Here is a 20,231-nt window from a genome sequence, read left to right as displayed (position 1 = left end):
ACAGTGATTAAATTCATAATAACTGCAGGACAGGAAATAATTTGGCATTTATTTTCAGCAGCTCACCATTCTGTATGCTGTTGAAGGGCAGGGTGTATAGGCCAACCAGGTCATTGTGGGAAGCAGTGTCATAGTCCTCCACTACAAACCGCACCAAAGCCAGTTCCGGCACATGAACGGTGAATTGGAATCTTATATTCCACATAGGATTGAAACCTGTAACAAAAAACACGTCAGTGACCTACACTTTGATAAATGCATTTGTTCAACATAAGTGTAAATGCACTGTTGACACTTGCCGTTGTCGACAATGTGATGTGTTTGTTTGCTGGCATTGTCTGCGGGGATACCGTGGATCTCCACTCGGACCTGAGGGTCCACAATGGACTTCTGCTTGTCCTTGTTGATCTTAGGCAGCTGCTGGGCTGAGATAATCTGAAGAGACGTATACAGTTATTGGTTGCTGCGTTTAGATAGGTTTGCATTTGGTTTAGGGATAAATGATATATCAGTGCCATAATAATTTAATAATACCTCAAAATGAGTATTAAAATGTTGCGATGCCTAAATTCATTTGTAGCATTTAAAAAGATTGGATTTTAGCTTTTAATGACTAATTTTTAATGACATTTTTTTCAATAAAAAAATATATTATGTTTTAATGACAAAATACAAAATAATTAAAATATAAAAATAATTTATTTTTAATGTACTGATTGGATTTGATATAGATTTAGTGACTAATTTTTAATTCTAAAAATTTAAGATATTTTATTCAGTCCCATAATAATTTAATAATACTGTTAAATGTCTTTATCAAACCTCGAAATGAATAATATGTTTCGATGCATAAATACACATGTAGCATTTACAATGATTTTAGCTTTTAATGCTTAATTAAAAAAAAAAAAAAGATATATTATGTTTTAATGAATATTGAAATATAAAAACAGATTGTATTTGTAATGTAATCATTCATAATGATAACATCATTAGCAAATTTCAAAATGAATATTTATTTTTCATAATGAATATTATAATATTATAATATTGTGATGCCTAAATTCACTTTAAAATAATAGGATTTGAGCTTTTACTGACTGATTTTTTTTTAATAATAAAAAGGTATATTTATTGTTTTAATAAAAAATATTTTTTTTTTTATGTACTCATACGTTTATTTTATTTATTGTATCAGTCAGAATAACACTGTTAAATGTAATCATCAGAAAACCTCAAAATTAATATTTTTTATAATGAATAGTATAATATTGTGATGCCTAAATTCACTTGAAGCATTTAAAATGATATTGAGCTTTTAGTAAATATTTTTTAATAAAAAATTGAAATAAAATAAAGATATATTTAATGATTTAACAAATAAAAAATAATTAAAAAGTAAACAAATTTATTTTTCATTTACTTATTCATTTATTTAATTTATTGTAGCCAGTTATTCTATTAGCCAGAATAATACTGTTATGTGTAAGTTATCAAACTTCAAAATTAATATTTATTATTATTAACATTATTATTTTTAATATTATATTTATTAATATTTATATTATATGTATTTAGCTTTTTGTGATTATTTTTAATTCAAACAATTAAAATAAAATAAGATATATTTATTATGTTTTAATAAATTAAAAATAATGAAAATACAGATTTTTGTAAAAAAAATTTTTTTTTTTAATGTACTTAATTTATTTAATTTATTGTATCAGCCAGAATAACACTATTAAATGTAATTGTCAGCAAACCTCAAAATTATTATTTATTTTTTAATAATGTATAATATAATGTTGTGATGCCTAAATTCACTTTTAACATTTAAAATGAGTGTATTTCACCTTTTTAGTGGTTAATTTTTAATAAAAAAGTAAATACAGTAAGATATTTTTATGTTTTAAAAATTATGATAAAAAAATATATATAAAAACTCAAAACTAATATTTATTATTCATAATGAATATTATAATGTTATAATGCCTAGATTCACTTGTAGCATTCAAAACAATAGGATTTAATTTAATTTTTCATGAAAAAGATATATTTATTGTTTTAATAAATAAACAATAATTGAAATGTTAAAAACAGATCTTATTTTTAATATACTCATTAATTTATTTTATTTATTGTATCAGCCAGAATAACACTGTTAAATGTAATCATCAGAAAACCTCAAAATTAATATGTATTTTTTATAATGCATATTATAATGTTATGATCAGAATTTTTTATATGCACTCATAATTTTATTGTATCAGCCAGAATAATATTCTAATCGTCAGCAAACCTCAGAAAACTCAAAATTAAATTACATTTTTAAACTAAAATAAGATGTATTTGTTTTAAGAAATATAAATAATTAAAATAGAAACAACAGATATTTTCAATGTATTTATTAATGTATATAACACTGTTAAAAGTAATCGTCAGCAAACTTCAAAATAAATATTTATTTTTCATTAAGTATATTATAATGCTGTGATGCCTAAATTCACTTAAATTAATTTAATTTTATAAGCTTTTTTTTTATTAATCTACTTATTAATTAATTTAGTTTGTTGTATGAAGCAGATTTGTAATATATATTCATTCCTATTTATTATTATTATACTATTAATAAGTATCTCACCATGATATGGAAGGCCTTTTTCTGCAGCCAGGGTCCAACAGTGAGGTACTTGGGGTCAAACTGGGAGGCCGGGTCCCTCTGAAACTCTGGCTTCAGTATGTAGCCACATTTGCCATTCGGTAGAAAGCGGGCCTGATTCAGATCCATCTCCTTACCGTGAGTCTGGAAGTTTAGAGCCACTGTAGACCAATTAAGGAATAAAAACTAATTAAAGTGATATATGGAAGCATGGCTAGATTATAAACAGGCTTTCTGAATTGCATCAGACTCATAATGTCATATCACAGGGGATTTTTGTACCTATTTGGCAACCGGCGTTCCACAGCGGCACTGGATTGTAGTTGGACGAATCGGTTCTGGAGCCGGCTGGGTAGATTCTGCTCAGCTTATCCATATTATGATGAATAAATGCTGTAGCTTTAAGATATAAGCAAAAATGTGAAATTAGAACATATCCGGCAACATCCCTCATTCTTTTACATTTTTTTGGTTTGAGGTCCTGTAGAGTTTTACAGTGATGACACATTTTTGTAGGTCAACTCGTAAGTTACCAACACACTGGTTTACCTGAGTTTTCTGCCAGGTTCATTGCTTTGGCCTCCTTGTAGGAAGCCATTTCATAGAAAGCGTGGTTGTCTCTTGAATGCTCGAAGGTGCTGAAATGGACACTCTTGCAGTAGATGACCAGGTCTGACAGCTCCTTAGCCAGCTTGATCTTTTTGGAAGCCTACAACGTAATCAAAAAATAGATTTTAATTAACCTAAACAGGCTTCAAATGAAATGACAGAGCATTGCCAAATAAGCAGAACAAATCTGTTGTCTGCCTCATGATTTGAATTGGGTGTTTGTGGGAATCTCTGTGACAGCTGAGGTTGCTGATTTGAACTCAACCTTATCTACCACAGCTTTGTGTATGCAAATATACTCCTCGGCTCTAAATGTGCTTTGTGGAACGTTTCTGAACGTTTGTTTTCAACTTGAGTGGTTTGACACTAACTTTCGATTCAGAAAGCTTTTGGATTTCATTACAAATATCTTTCTTTGTGTTCCAAAGATGAACGAAGGTCTTACGGGTTTGGAATAATTATTGACAGAATTGTCATATTTGGGTGAACTATCCCTTTAATACAGGCAAAGCTGCTGTTTGGTTGTTGGTCTTTGAATGACTGTTGGGTTTTTACACACCTTTTCCTTGGGTTTCTGTTCAGTCTCTTTGAGGTCTTCAGCCTCATCTTCCTCTGACACACTGTCCACATCCTCTGTGGTATTGTTGTTGAACGCCGCATCCAGTTTGTTCAAACGCTTGCCCTTGATCAAGAAACGGCCCTTCAGCTCCTACAAACATAAACATGTAGATGACATAAATATAAAATATTTAAACTTTGCTTGAGAAAGCAAATTCAAATTTGATATACACTACTGTTAAGAACTTTTTGTGAAGAATATTAACACATTTATACAATAAGGATGTATAAAAATGCAGTTCTTTTAAACTTTCTATTCATCAAAGAATCCTGACAGAAATATAAAGTTGCAGTCAAAAGTTTACATCCCCTTTTCAGAATCTGCAAAATGTTAATTATTTTACCAAAGTAAGTCGGGTTCATACCAAGTGCATGTTATTGTTTATTTAGTATTGACCTGAATAAGATATTTCGCATAAAAGATGCTCACATACAGTCCTCAAGAGAAAATAATAGTTGAATTTATAAAAATGACCCCGTTCGAGTTTACATAAGCTTGATTCTTAATTTTGCGTTGTTACCTGAATTATCCACAACTGAGGGACTCATATGCAACTATTACAGAAGGTTCAAATGCTCACTGATGAAGGAAAAACAATGCATTAAGAGCTGGGGGTGAAAAATTAAGATGTGTACATTTTTCTTCTTTTGCTTAAATATATATTTTTTTCATTTACTGGCCTTCAAAGGCTACAGAAGATAGATGCATGTTTCGCAGAAGACAAAATAACAACCCCCTCTTAATGCTTGTTTTTCCTTCCGGAACATTAGTGATAAATACAGCATTGGTGAGCAAAGGAGACTTCTTTCAAAAATGGCAAAGGTAGACGTTCTGTGTGAGAAATTCTAGACAACGTTTACATATAACAAATGGAACTGAAAGATGATGCTTTACTATTGTTTCTCCCCTTAGTGCATTTAAGGTTCATGGCTGAGCCGCCCTCAGGCTGAAATACTAGAATCACCTTTCATTTCCATCATGCCATAGTTTCATTCAGAGAAACTGGCAGGACTTCTCAGTACGAGACAAAGCTCAGGGTTGAAACTTTACTTAAACAGGTCACTGAAAGGAAAAGATTCAGTTAATGGCAAAAATTCAGTCATGGCAAAACAGCTCCAACCACTTGGATTCCAATGTGACATACTTCAGAAACTCCTCCCACCTCACAACCAAAATAAGCACTTCAAATCCTGCCCGTCTGAACTTGTATTGTGTTGTCATCTGCCTTTCAGACTGCAGCTCAAAACCTTGGTGAATATTTTAGTGAATCATCAGGAAGTAATGAAAAACGGGTACGATAAAAAAATGAATCATAGCTTTACTGATAATCACTTCCTCAGTCTTCAGCTATTTGAATTCACGGATAACGAAGTAAACAGGAAGATTGCAGGGATGACGAGGAAGTCATCTGAGGAAAGTGGGGTGTGGTGAAAAGAGATTTTAAGAGGTCATGGAGCTGGTTTAGATTGTAGAGCTGTCTCTGTTATCCACCAGGTGGCGTTTAAGCTATAAACTATTGTATCTAGAGTTTTACACATCGTTTCTTTAAAAATTGGTGTAGAAACAATTTCCACTCACAAATTGTTAGTAAATTTCACAAATAATTACAAAGTAACAGCAAGCAACACATTAAATATGTATGTATTTTAGCAGTCTAACCTCAGGTCCTGGAAAAGTGGAGGGCATTTGATTCCCCAGGGGTTGAGTGAGCAGAGCGCTGCCCAGGATGGAGGTTAAGTAATGGGCCATGATCTTCTGCTGCTCTAGGCTGCAATGGTTCTCCAAAGATAGGATCACTGGATACTCTGAGGTCTAGTGTAACAAAAAAACACAAGGTTTTCATAATCCACAAAGCTGCTATTATCAGTCATCACATCATCCAATTGACCTTCCTACAGATAAATTCCTTTAACTTCAATTTCAATACTAGGTACTTGGAGTCTTGTTTCATTTCTCAAATCAGCCACTTATAGGGATGTAACAATATCAGAATCTCACAATACGATAACATCTTAGTAGTCCATTAACAATATTTATTGTGATATTGAAAAAAAAACAAAAAAGCAAAAACAAATGAAGGCTTGGAAAGTAACAATGTTGTACATTTTAAAGTTAATTTATTCTATCTAATGCACTTTGAGATAGGGCTGGGCCGATAAACGATATCATATCGAATCGCGATAAAATTTATGTTAATAACGATGATAGGCTCTAGACATTTTTTGCTCGATATGGATTAATCTAAGAGCCAATCACACAGTAGAAATATGCGACAACAGCCAATCAGCGTACAGCGTGCGTGTGCACGTCAAAGTACAAAGTTCATTTCCTACCGCACTTTGCGAAGCAAACTTAACACCATGCTTAACACCAGGATGACAAAAAAAAGAGAGAGGAAGCAGCGACGAAAGTGAAACTAACTTCGAGTTAGTATCCAAAGATGTTGAAATTGTCGACAAAAAAAGTAGCACGAATTCCGTTATATAAGTGGTTTGGCTACCTGAAAAGTGACTCAGCTCAGCTGAGAGTTTGGCGCGATTGTTAAAACTGAAACCGAAAGCAAAAAACGCACGCGCATTCAAAAGCAATTTTAATCCCCCCCCCCAATGCACGCAAATTAGGCTACATGACATATCTAGGCTGTTATTAGTATGTAGGCTATGATAGGTTGTGTATGTCTATAGCTCTGTATCATGCTTGAAATATCCGTCTCTATTTGCACTTTGAATATTTAGAGAGTAGCCTGCTTAGAATATGGCTGAATTGTCTGCACTTAATACGATTAAGAAAGAACCGTGTCATAATTTTTTGTTATTTATACTGTAGATTGTTTCAAAATGCAGTGGTTGCCTCTAATTTAAATAGCTCAACCTATAATAGAGAAAATAAACAATTGTGTTAATAATAATAATAAATAAATAAATAGTTGTGTTACAAATTATGTTTTTACAATAATTTTATGTTTACATTTTGTACATTTACTCTCATTTACCATACTCTGTCACAACTTTTATTTTTCAAATTTATTTTAGTAAGTTGTTTTAATTTTTAAGGCCAAATCTGTAATCTGTTTTTGTTAATAAACTATACTTTAAATGTAATTTAATGAACCCTTTAATTTTTGTGGCTTTAGTCATTGTTGGGATACCATTTTAAAGCTGGCAGCATCAACAGCTTATATCGAAATATATATCGTTATCGTTCAATATGGGGAAAAAATTATCGAGATTACATTTGTGCCATATCGCCCAGCCCTACTTTGAGAGTTCAAAATTAGGAGCTTCAACCCATTTTCTTAACTAAGAAAAAGTCATTCATTTACTGTGAACTGAGCCGTTCTAAGGCATGGGAAACGCCTGATCGTAGTGCGCACTTTGCTTTGAAACGCTTAGCAAAAGCATACTTAATAAAGGGATTAAGCCATATTGTGCTTTTTAATGTTTTAGATAGTTTTACAAATATTGAGCCAAAGCATAAAGGCCTAAAACTAATTTTTAATGTTAGAATAAGAAGTTTATTTTGTGATATTTCCTCAGTTAAATAAAAAGCTGTATGCAAAAGAGTGTTTGGTCTTTATCTAAGATACTTGTGCATTTGTAGAGTATTTGCTTTTACTTGAAAAATAGAACCATGCTGAAAGGATGCTGGAGTGAAGCTTTAATATAATAATTTAAACATAATGTGCCTTGATTAAATAAAAGACTGTATGAATAAAGCATGTTTGGGCTTCATCCAAGATACTTTTGCTTTTGTGGAGTAGTTGGTTTTATTTGAAAAATAGAAGCATGCTGAATGGAGTCCTGAAGTGAAATATCTCTATGCTCTGATAAGTAATAAAAAATGTGACAAATCACAACGACATGCCTTGATTAAATAAAATGTCTGCATGAATAAAGCATGTTTGGGCTTAATCTATGATACTTGTGCATCTGTGGAGTATTTGGTTTTACTTATAAAAAAATAGAAGCATGCTGAAAGGATTCCGGAGTGAAGCTTCGCTATGCTGTGATAAGTAATAAATAATGTGACAGGCAGCTAAAGTTAACTTTATTTTAACGAACAGCACGGAAAAACTCATTATTTATTCTATTTGCATCTAAAAAGCATCTGTAATTGGTTCCAAAAACTTTGTGTACTGTACATCAACATTGTTCAGTTTGGCGAACACAGAAAACTCGCAAAGCAGTGGGTGTAGAGTTAACCGCTGTCATAAGATCAACTGATGTCATTTTACTCACTTTGAAAGCATATTCTTTGATGGCCTTGATGACGTCTCTGAAGAGCACTTTGGATGTGAGCGTATGACCGTGGTAAATGACCGGATCTCCGTTTGGACCGTCCCAGCAATCCAGCTCCACACAGCGGCAGCTCTTCGTCAGCGCTCTAAATAACAACAACAATCATTCTCTCACATTGCTTATGAATGAATGCTTAATGTGCTAATTCATTGCCGTTGAGACTTCTAGTGAAAGCGGATATGTTCTTACTTGATATAGGCTTCTGTGCTGCTAGGCCCCTTTAGCTGGTCCTCCATCAGATAGGTGTTGTGTGAAGAGGAAATGAAGTAATGATTGAGCGGCTGTCGCATGTCTTGGTATATGGGTTTGTGGGCGGGGTTAAAGATTGAGCCTTCTTCATGGTTCAGGTACATCAGGAAACCATCTTTGCTCATATACTTTTTCTGTTTGGCTGGGTAAATGTGAAAACACTGTATTATACTAAAATGTATAAAAAAACACATTACATGATACATCTGCTATTTTAACTGGGTATTTCAGTTTGTTTCATTACTGTATATTGTTCATCTTTTATAATGTAAATGTTGCTTATTTTATTTGAAGAAATTGTGAAATATTCTAACAATTTAAAACAACTGTTTTTTATTTTACTACACTTTAAAATGTAATTTATGATGGCAAAACTGGATTTCTGGATTACTTCAGTTTTCATTGTCACATGATCCTTTAGAAATCATTCTAATAAGCTGATTTGCTCAAAAAAAAACTATTTTTAATGTTTAAAATGGTTCTGCTTAATATTTTTGTGGAAACTATGGTGCTTTGATAAATAGAAAGTTAAAACAATAGCATTTTTGAACAATTCAATGCATTCTATTACTGCAAATATTACTATCTTTAAAAGTGACAGTTTTTGTGTATTCCTCTGGTAATTTAGGTCATTACCTGTTTCATCCATCTCATATTTCTCAATGAGCTTCTGCGCATAGTCCAAAGACACTGGCTCCCTCTGCTCACAATGGAGGAAATTCAACAGGTCGGCTGAGCTCATTTGTCCATTAGTACTTGCGTACTTCTCATAGATCACGTTAACTTCCTCACGGTAAGTCAGTAAATCGTAGAAGTGTTTAATCTCAGATCCCTCCAGAGTGTTTGAGTTTGATGTGTCACATTTCTGCAATATTAAATAGCAAAAAATAGCAAATGCTGCCAGTGAGCTCAATAGCAATTTAAAGGGATTCTGTCATTAAATACTCGTTCCAAACCCTAAGACCTTCGTTCATTTTCAGAACGGAAATTAAGACATTTTTTTTAAATCAGAAAGCTTTCTGACCCTGCATAGACAGCAATGCAACTACCACATTTAAGACACAGAAAGGTATTAGAAAGGAAAGTGATTCAACCATAATGTCATGGAGCTATGAGAATACTTTTTGTGCCTGAAAAAAAAAAACGTAACTTTTTTAACAACTTTTTCTTCAACTTCTACGGTTGAACCACTGATGATGTCACATGGAATATTTGAATATTGTCTTTACTACCTTTCTGGGCCTTGGATTTCATCAAAAATATCTTAATTTGTGCTCCAAAGATGAACGAAGGTCTTATGGGTTTGGAACAGCATGAGGGTGAGAAATAACATAATTTACATTTTTGGGTGACCTATCCCTTTAAACAATTTGTTTTACTTGGTATTGTGTAGATGACTTGTAGACCCATACATAATCGTGAACAGCAGTGATTTTAACATTTCTAAGCTTCTAACAGAAGTTGAAAACGATAGATGTATGCTTTGCCTCTCACCTTGAAAAGCATCTCAGCGTAACTGTCGTCCACCTCAATATTGATCTGACGTAGAAAATGCTTCAGCTCCTTCAAGGACATTTTGTTGTCTGCGTTCTTGTCTGCTTTGCGCATGCAGTTATAGATCCAGCTTTTTGTCTGATGTAAGGACTGAATATTAACCACTAGAAATGTATTTTTCTAGAACTTTTCCCATTTTATATTACAATTTTACACAAAAATAGTATACAGTACATGAGTAATTCAAGTCATGTTACATGTACGTACTATAAGATTAACAGTCAGTTATGCATAACTACAAGCAACCAACCCTAAACTAACCTTAAGCACATGTCACTTCAAAATAAAATGTAACCTAAATATATTCTAATATGTTCAAAGAGCAGGCTGAACAATGGATTTTCAAGGATACTGTTCAGAGTTCTGTTGTCGATTGAGGCTGTCCATGCCATTTATGACCTTCTCCAGACCGCTGACCCATTTCTTGGCCTCCTCTTTGGATGAGGCGATCAAGTCCAGGTTTTTTCGTCGACCTTTGAAGATGACGGAGAAGCAGCGGTCCTCCGCTGAGGGTTCCGTGTACTTCTGCAACCCTTCAGTCTAGGGCTGTAGTCAAGACCACCTTTGTCGAGTCCAAGACAAGTCCAAGACCAGGACTAGTCGAGTCCAAGTCAAGACCGAGTCCAAAGAGGTTCGAGTCCAAGACAAGACCGAGTCCAAAAAAGTTCGAGTCCGAGTCAAGACCGAGTCCAGGACAGGAAAAAAAGCTGTATGCATGACATCATCACGACAATCATTTTGGGTTATTATTTGTTGATCTAAAAGCAAAAACAGTGTCACAACTAGACTTGTAGTCAAGACCGCCTAAACCGAGACCAAGACACTACCAAGACCAGAAGGGATTGAGACCAAGACAAGACCAAGACCAAGACCAAGACCAAGACAGACCATGTCAAGACCAAGACCAAGTCGAGACCAAGACCGATACGAAGTCGAGACCGGAGGAAAAAAAAACAGACTAGTGTTGAAGCCAAGGTTAATTTAGTTTAGCTTTTTAAAATTTGTTTTATTTTGGTATAGTTTTCAAATTTTCAGTAAAATTTAGTTTAGTTTTTGTTAGTTTCATTTACATTTTTTTTTGTTTTAGTTTGGTTTCTATTTTGTGAACACATTTCTATTTAGTTTTTCTATAGTTTAGTTTAGTTTTAGTTTTTTTGAGATTAAATAGAGATCACAATTTCCTCGCAATTCTAAACTAAGCAAAATAATGTGAGACAAAATATTAATTGCTTCAGTCTATTTAAAAGTGTTTAATTCATTTTAATGAATTCTTAATAATTTAATACATAATATTTATATTTAAAATAGAATATGTTTAACACACCGATTTTTTTATATTACATTTATGAAAAAGTGGTTTGAATGAATAAATGACATGCTCACAAAAACCTCACTGGATGAATCTGCATTTTTGAATCAATCTCTATTCGTTGACAAATACATTTTTTAACAGTTGTTTCCATCTAGTGGCGAAACAATGCAATCGACACAAACATTATTTGAAGCGCCAATTACTTTCAAAAGATGACGTGCTCTGTTTTAATTTCTACCATAGACATCACATCAGTGTTTATATCCAAACTATGACCTTTAATCATAATATTGCTGTGATAATATGAATGACTGGGTAACAACACCCATAATTTTTAAGTATAGACATTCCCCTTGATATCATATAATCTATTAATCTAAAGAAAACAGAATGATGACATATGGTGATACCTCATAATAGCAGTGTTAGAACTGATATACAAACACCAACCCACTACTATTACCAATGCTCGGTACGGTACTAGTACTGAGCATTTAAGCAACTAAATTACAATATAGCTTCACTGCAGATGTACAGTAGTGTAGAAAAGAAGTGACCAGTAGGGGAGAGCGGGGCACAACCTAACACTTTTTGAATTTCGCGGATTATGTAAATCCACTTGGGGTTCAGAGTACAATTTTTATCCACATTATTTTCACATTTGTCTAGTACAAATATATCGCTTTGTTTAATATTTACAGTGTATACGTTTTTCGTTATTTACCTCAAAAGAAAGGAAGTGAAACGTGACAACATGCCCCATAGATGGGGTACATTGTAACATCTGAGGGGCACGTTGTAACACGACCATATGACAGCTTAAAATGTTATCTGATCAAATGAAAAAAATATACACAACAAACTAAAATACATGTGTTAACTTTTTCAAATGAAGTAATGACGTTTTTTAAAAAAATAAAAATGGTCTAATTTTGGAGTTTGACAATGAACATAGCGCGACGATGCTTTGAACGGTCCTGATCGCAACACACAGCGGTACAGTAGTTCAAAACAACGTGGACAAATAAATGAAACATATAGACATTCAGAAAAACACTCCACTCCTCCACACAGCTCTCATAGAACACGACACACATAAACCAGCCAAAATGCTTTACATGTCTTGAAATAATAACATCTGAACATTAAACATTGATTGTCAGCCTTTATTCACCTGTTTCTTGTGGTTTTTTATCAAAATCCTTAGAAGTCAATAGTGTAAATTGCACCGCTTATGTCATGTTAGAGTGTGTGTGAATCAATGAAAATTAACGTTAGCAGGGCACGCAGATGCAGAGCTTGCCGTGCAAATATAATCTAGTGTGTGATTGGTTATTACTTTTTTGTTTTGTTTTTTTTGTTTTTGTGATTGGTTATTGGTAGTGATGGGTCGTTCGGGCAGATGACATGACGAAAAATAATATTTTAATTAAATTCGGGCGGGTGAAATGAAAAAATTAAAATTATAAACAGTTTAAAATGTGTGCTTACTGGGAACATAATAAAGACACCTGGACTCGGTCGAGACCAAAAGCCATATTTGGCAAGACCAGTGGCCGAGACCGAGACAAGTCCGAGTCTGAATACTAGCGAGTCCGAGACAAGTCCGAGACCATAAAAAAACGGTCTCGAGACCGGACTCGAGTCCAAGACCGGACTCGAGTACTACAGCCCTGCTTCAGTCTGACGGCCATATCGCACGTCATCAATGTCCTCCAAACTGACTGTGAAAGAGGCATCATATTTTTAATTATTACTCAATTTAACTAATTTAGCAAATGCAATTTTGAACCCTTTGTGAATAAAATAAATCACAAGAAATCTGTTGGCAGATTGAGGAGAGAAACAAGTCTGTACATGCAGTGGTGCATTACTTAAAAAGTATATTTTGACATCTAAAACCTTCCAAACCACCAAAAGACACAGAAGTGCATGAGAGTTTATAATTTTTAAAGATGTTAGGGATCAATATTTAATCTCTAACAGGGTCGTAAGCAATTCAGAAATGAATTTGCAATTTAAATTGAGCCATTAGGAAACAGGATCCACACTCACTTGTATACATCGTAATGATTTTGTGATTTTTTATTATACAAAAAGCACAAATGGATCTATGGATTTGATCTATTTGTGCTTTTTGTATAATAAAAAATCTAAAAAATATTAAGTAGTATACAAGTGAGTGCGGATCTTGCTTTTATCATTTGAAGTCATTGCAATTTTTACTGATCTGCGCACCTGAAATGTGATCCCGGACCACAAGACCAGTCATAAGTGGCATGGGTATATTTGTTGGCAATAGCCAAAACAACACAACGGTCAAAATGACTAACTTTGTTTTTAAGCCAGAAATCATTAGGATATTAAGTAAGGATCATGTTCCATTAAGATATTTTGTAAATGTTCTACAATTAATATATCAAACTTAATTTTTGATAAGTAAGATGCATTGCTTCATTTGAACAATTTTGAAGGTGATTTTCTCAGTATTCTTTTTTTTCGCTCCCTCAGATTCCAGATTTTCAAATAGTTGTATCTCACCAAAATATTGCCCTATCCTAACAAACCATACATCAATGGAAGCTAATTAATCAGTTTTCAGATTATGTATCAATCTCAATTTTAAATAAATTGACCTTTATGACTGGTTTTGTGGTCCAAGGTAAAATAGAATTAAATGGTATTTAATTACAATTAATTAATTACCTATGATTTTAACAAGGAGAATGTACTTTTTTTTTTAGTAAAACTTTCTTTAGATTTTGTCAATTTAATTCGTTTTATGGATTAGTGATGGAGAAAAACTTATTTTACACAGTGAAATATTTTCATTTAATTTATTAATTAATTACGGCAAGGCATAATTATTTAAACCTTAAATTAGATTTCAAAACAATATGTCATGACACAGTTATGCAACTTTGTTAAATGTATTTTATTTCAGTAAATTCTTGTCACACCTAATCAAATTTCAAATCAACATCCTTGAACGATTCAACTCTAACATTTACATGAGATTCTTGCATAATCTTGATTTCTCAATCAAAGAATCTCGGCAAAGCACTGCTGTATGAAATACAACTCAAGGCAGGCATCACGTCAAACAGTGATAAGAAGGTGATAAACCTCAGTGGTGTCGCCCTAAAGCGCTACACTACAATCAGTCTCCTCCTCTGCCCTTTAACCCCTGTGTTAAACAAATAGGAAAAACTAAGCTCTACTCCTCTCAGATCATTCATATTGTGCTATACAGGGTAATAATCTGAGGAGTCTATCATATAGTTCAGACATAATCCTCAGTAAAACACATGCAGGCACCCAAACATGGATGGCTATCTGGCTCTGCTGTTATCAACGGTGTTCACTGGAGAAATGTGTTAACATAACTGGATCAAGTTTATAGCTTTTATAGACACAGGTGAGATTTTTGGAAATCTCTCTTGCAATGCATTCATGCAATGATCCTAAATAAAACAATAAGACACAACAGACGGCTTTCTGTGAAGATTCAAATCAGGGTTGGGTTGTGTGTACTCAGCCTACTGGAATAAAGCAAACACAACAGAAGCCACTTGCCATTAATACAATACACTTTACGACCCATGACTACAACAGCAAAGGCATAAATACCCTTTTGTGTAAGATCTATTCGATAAACTTAGATAAAGTTTTGTATAACAAAACTAGTCTAACATGAAGTAGCTGGTTTTAAAAACATCAACTGTCTATATCCCATTCATAATGGTAATTTTGTCCTGTTTCACTGTCTTGACCTTCTCAACTGTACTGTTAAAATAATTTTGATGTTAAATTATATTCAATTCATTGTGTTAAAAAACATTTTTTTAATTCTTAAAGGGACAGTTCACCTAATAAAGAAAATTTTGTCATCATGTACTCACCCTCATGTCGATCCAAACCTGTATGAGTTTCTTTCTAATGTTGAACATAGAAGATGTTTTGAAAAATGCTGGTAATCAAACACCTGATGGTCCCCATTGACTTCCATAGTATTTCTTCCTACTATGGAACTCAATGGGGACCAACAACTGTTTGTGTTCTTCAAAATATCTTCTTTTTTGTACAACATAAGAAAGAAGGTCTGGAACGACATGAGGGTGAGTAAAAGATAATGAAATGTTCATTTTTGGGTGCACTATTCCTTTAAATAATTTATTAAATTAGGAATTGATTTATTGCTTTTATTTAAGTTATTGTTATTTTGAAGTTTGCTTTATTTAAATGTATAGAACTTGACAATGTGATTAAAATATTGTACAATTTTTAAGTCTAGTTCATATAATATGTCATTGAAACACCTGAGATTGATGTATAACATTTTCCAAAGGAAAGGATAAGGATTTTCTTTCTCTGACCATTTGATGAAAAGCATCCCATTCTTATTTGTACAGTATTTGTGGAAAGTGCAGAAAAAGCACAGCTGGAGATAATTTGCTGTTTTAGACGAGCCATACGCTCACAAAGGCAAATATGGGGACTGTAGGAGAACTATTTGGATAACAACCAATCTCAGTTGAACTGGTGAAAGAAAGCAGTGTCAAAGGCAAGTCCAGCATCCCTCAGATTCCACTCAAACAATCTAACAGAAAGGAAACATTGTTCTTGGCCAAATTCTGACCTCTGTTTTCTGATTTTGTCAGATTATTATTGTAACATTTAATGTTTTATATAAAATACACTGACTGAAATACTATTTAAAGATGAAAACAGTAACATTTTGGTTCATTTTAATTGGTTTTAAGGTGAAATTGGGTTGTTTTTCTATGTTACAATCTTTTTTATTTAATAATTCGATGATGCACATTTAAAGGGACAGTTCATACAAAAATGAAAATTCTGTCATTAATTACTCACCCTCATGTTGTTCCAAACCCGTAAGACCTTTGTTCTTCTTCAGAACGCAAATTAACATATTTTTGATTAAATTAGAGTTTGCTATTTTAATGATGTCCTTACTACATTTCTAGGCCTTGAATGTGTCAGTTACATTGCTGTCTATGCAGCGTCAGAAAGCTCTCGGATTTGGGTTCTGAAGATGATCGAAAGGTCTCACAGGTTTGAGTAATTAATAACAGAATTTTCATTTTGGGAGAACTATCCCTTTAATGTAGTGCTGGTGCAAAAAATTACACACTTCACCTTTAAAAATGATTGCTCGCTTCCAAGATACGTCTGGTATTTAAAACCACATCCTGTGCGATGCTCGTTGTCGGTTTCTACACACAGAAAGGAGAAAGGTTCAATCCTTTGATCTGCCCTATTTGAGATTGTTTATGTCAGGAAATAACTACTGTAGACAGAAACATCAAATACTTAGTGTAAATTAATAATGGCAACTGTGATGTGCTAGCAAGCCCCTCTAAACACATATCTATTCTGATTTTGCCTCATATGACCTCTGTTGTATGTTACAGTGGTGGGAGGTTCACCATGTGACCTCTCATTGTATTCGACTGGAGGCGTGAATAATAAACCCATTACAAACACCCTAAACAGAAATCTGTTCATTGTTGTACAGATAACACAGGACTAAGGTTAATGCTTTATTCAAACTGTCTCTGTCCAACAGGGTTTAAAAGACGAACATGGTCATTGTCCCATTTCTGGATAGATTTACTGCATCAGCACTAGTATTTGATAAAAAAACAATCTGTCATGTTTCCTGGGCTTGTTTCCCACCCCTTTAAGTCCATTTAACTTGAGATAAACTTGGCACCATCACTTTGGGATAATAAAAACTTTACTTCATGTGTGTAAAAACATGACTCTCCTTGACATTCCTTGTCTTCTCGCATTTAAACTATTAACCGTCCAACATTTTATCGATTTACACTACCAGTCAAACATTTCTGAACAGTAAAGTCTCTTCTGCTCACCAAACCTGCATTTATTTGATCTAAAGTACAGCAAAAAACAAGAAAAATTTTGAAATATTTTCACTATTTAAAATAACTGTTTTTAATTTTAATATATTTAAAAATTAATTTATTTCTGCGATTTCCTGCTGAATTTTTAGCATCATTACACTAGTCACATGATCCTTCAGAAATCATTCTAATATTCTGATTTGCTGCTCAAAAACATTTGTCATTATTATTATGTTAGAAAACGTAAGTAAGTAAGTTGAGTAGATTTATGGATAGAAAGTTCGGAAGAACATTTATCTCAAATAGAAATCTTTTTTTAACATTATAAATGTCTTTATCATCACTTTTGATCAATTTACAGCATCTTTGCTAAATAAAAGTATTAATTTCTGGTATAGTGCATAATGTTACAAAAGCTTTTTATTTCAGATAAATGCTGATCTTTGGATCTTTCCATTCCTTAAAGAATCAAAAAATGTAATCAACTGTTTTAAATATTGATAATAATAATAATAATACAAAATGTTTCTTGAACAGCAAATCAGCATATTAAATATTAGGATATTAGGATCATGTGACACTGTAGACTGGAGTAATGGTGCTGAAAAGTTAGCTTTGATCACAGAAATAAATGACATTTTAAAATATATTCAAACAGAAAGCAGTTTTTTTAAACAGCAAAAAAAAAAAAAAAAAAAGCCACAATATTACTGTTTTTGCTGTATTTTGGATCAAATAAATGCAGGCTTGGTGAGCAGAAGAGAATTCTTTAAAAACATTACAAATCTTACTGTTCAAAAACTTTTGACTGGTAGGGTAACTATTAGCTCCAAAGGGAACTCTCTGTATCATCCTTCAATACTTGGCTTAATATATGTTATGAGTGGTTTAATACATTTTTCACCATTTATGTCATTGTTTTGAGAACAAATAGAGGCCGAAAGGCTTCAACTACATGTGCAATCCATCTAATCATCATTCCTGACCAATGGGAGTTAAAAGCCTGTCAAAACACCCCACTAATGGGTGAAAATATCATGTGAACAGGACCAGAGGGTTTCCCTGCTGATATCTGGTGTTTTCCTTTGATTTAGTTTGGTCCTGGTTTCCTTAATCACACACATGCAGGACAGAGAGGAGGCAGCTACAGTCTGGCAGACAGGAGATAAAGAGGTCTGATCTGAGGCCTTTGGCCAGGAGGAACCAGGCCGGAAGCTTAAGAGGAGCAGAGGCCGTTGGACAACATGTGGGAAAAAGATTTAATATCACCACAAAATTTCGTTCGCCTCCTCTCTGGTCATTTTGTCAGAGATGTTTCCCTTACGAACAACTCAAAGCATTTTCTGGCCTTATAGGCATTAAAAAGGTTTGTGGAGAAAAGTGAAGGACAGGTCTAACTATTTATTTACAGATCCAAGCTATAAAGATGAGTTTACAGAAAAGCCTTTTGATGCGAGACTTGCTGATGTTAGAGAATTTATCAGAAGGAAAATAAACAAGGTTCTTTGATTACAGTGTATCAAGGAACAAGTTTTTGTATAATAATGTATTTGTATTGAGATATTATATATGACAATTGCACATACAAACGCACACACATGTAGTTATACTCTATTTGGCTATATGGCTTAAAGGAGAAGAACTTCCAGAACAAAAATTTACAGATAATTTACTCACCCCCTTGTAATCCAAGATGTTCATGTCTTTCTTTCTTCAGTCGTAAAGAAATTGAACTTCCAAAATGCAGTTTAAGTGCAGCTTCAAGGGGATCTAAATGATCCCAGCCAAGGAAGGAGGGTCTTATCTAGCAAAACAATGGGTTAATTAAAAAAATACTTTAAATTTATATACTTTTTAACCTCAAATGCTCATCTTGTCTAGCTCTGCATGAACTCTATTCCCATCTCATTTTCTTCTCCAATGGGAGGTTTTCGACATAACCTAACTGTCATGAACCTGAATACACAGAGTTTACACAGAGCTAGACAAGACAAGCATTTGAGGTTAAAAAGTATATAAATTGTACTTTTTTTTTAGAAATTAACTGATTGTTTCACTGGTTTATACCCTTCTTCTTCGGCTAGGGTGGTTTAGAGCCCTTTGAAGCTGCATTTCACTCATGTTTAAACATTGCTGAAATGTTATCCTCAAAAAACATAATTTCTTTGCGACTGAAATAAGAAAGACATGAACATCTTGGATTAAAAGGGGATGAGTAAATAATCTGTAAATTTTTGTTTTTCAAAGTGGAATTCAACTTTAAATTATTACATGGCTGGCTTAAAATAAACCCAAAATAGGTTGTGAATTAAAAATCAGACACATATTTCATAGAGGTATTGGCAATAACCAAAAGGTGAACATTTATTATTAAACAAAGTTATTGTTTATTCAACTTTATTGTAAATGTTCATTTATTGAACATAATAATACATTTTAATTTTCAGCCTATTTTGGCTTCATTTTAATCACGAAATATAGTAAATTTAAATCAATAGTTTATGTATATATGTATATAGTTAAATAAAACTACCCAGAAGGCTGGGTTTGTTTTTAACCCAACACTTTTCTTTAGAGTGTAACTGTTTTCTATTTTAAAATGTTTTTAAAATATACTTTATATTCCTGATAGAAAAGCTGAATTTTCAGCATAATTACTCTAGTTTTTAGTGTCACATGATCCTTCAGAAATCATAGAACATTTATTATTATTAATGTTGAAAACAGTTGTGCTACTTAATATTTTTTTATTTATTTTGTACAGGATTCTTTGACGAATACAAAATTTAAAAAACAGCATTTATTTGAAATATAATTTTTTTGTAACCTTATAAATTTCAATCAAATTAACACATTCTTGATGAATAAACTACTAAATAAAAGTATGAATTTCTTTTAAATAAAATCAGATTGATACCAAGTGTTTGAATGGTAATGTATTGTCTATTACTAAAACTAATTTTTAAAAATTATATATTTAACTTCACTACCAAAAAAAAGTAATTGAGTTCTTCATGAGACATTTCACTTCAGTTCTAATTAT

At 32.9% G+C, this 20,231-nt stretch overlaps 1 protein-coding gene across 2 annotated transcripts in view; it reads right to left on the bottom strand.

Moving 5' to 3' along the window:
• plcd1a (phospholipase C, delta 1a) overlaps positions 1–20,231 on the bottom strand; it is a 36,141-nt gene that overhangs the window by 3,362 nt on the left and 12,548 nt on the right. For both annotated transcript variants that reach the window (XM_073830331.1, XM_073830330.1), the window contains exons 3-15: positions 12,986–13,024; positions 10,341–10,530; positions 9,929–10,058; positions 9,071–9,299; positions 8,375–8,576; positions 8,126–8,270; positions 5,547–5,699; positions 3,828–3,977; positions 3,209–3,368; positions 2,942–3,058; positions 2,642–2,820; positions 300–435; positions 67–216 (exon numbers count right to left, since the gene is read on the bottom strand). In XM_073830331.1, coding sequence (XP_073686432.1) covers positions 67–216; positions 300–435; positions 2,642–2,820; positions 2,942–3,058; positions 3,209–3,368; positions 3,828–3,977; positions 5,547–5,699; positions 8,126–8,270; positions 8,375–8,576; positions 9,071–9,299; positions 9,929–10,058; positions 10,341–10,530; positions 12,986–13,024 — 1,980 coding nt within the window. The remainder of the gene's footprint in view (positions 1–66; positions 217–299; positions 436–2,641; positions 2,821–2,941; positions 3,059–3,208; positions 3,369–3,827; positions 3,978–5,546; positions 5,700–8,125; positions 8,271–8,374; positions 8,577–9,070; positions 9,300–9,928; positions 10,059–10,340; positions 10,531–12,985; positions 13,025–20,231) is intronic.

This window comes from Garra rufa, chromosome 24 (assembly GCF_049309525.1).
Source record: "Garra rufa chromosome 24, GarRuf1.0, whole genome shotgun sequence".
Classification (NCBI taxonomy): domain Eukaryota; kingdom Metazoa; phylum Chordata; class Actinopteri; order Cypriniformes; family Cyprinidae; genus Garra; species Garra rufa.
Note: the sequence above shows the minus strand (reverse complement) of the source record. Positions and strands in the feature narration are given on the sequence as shown.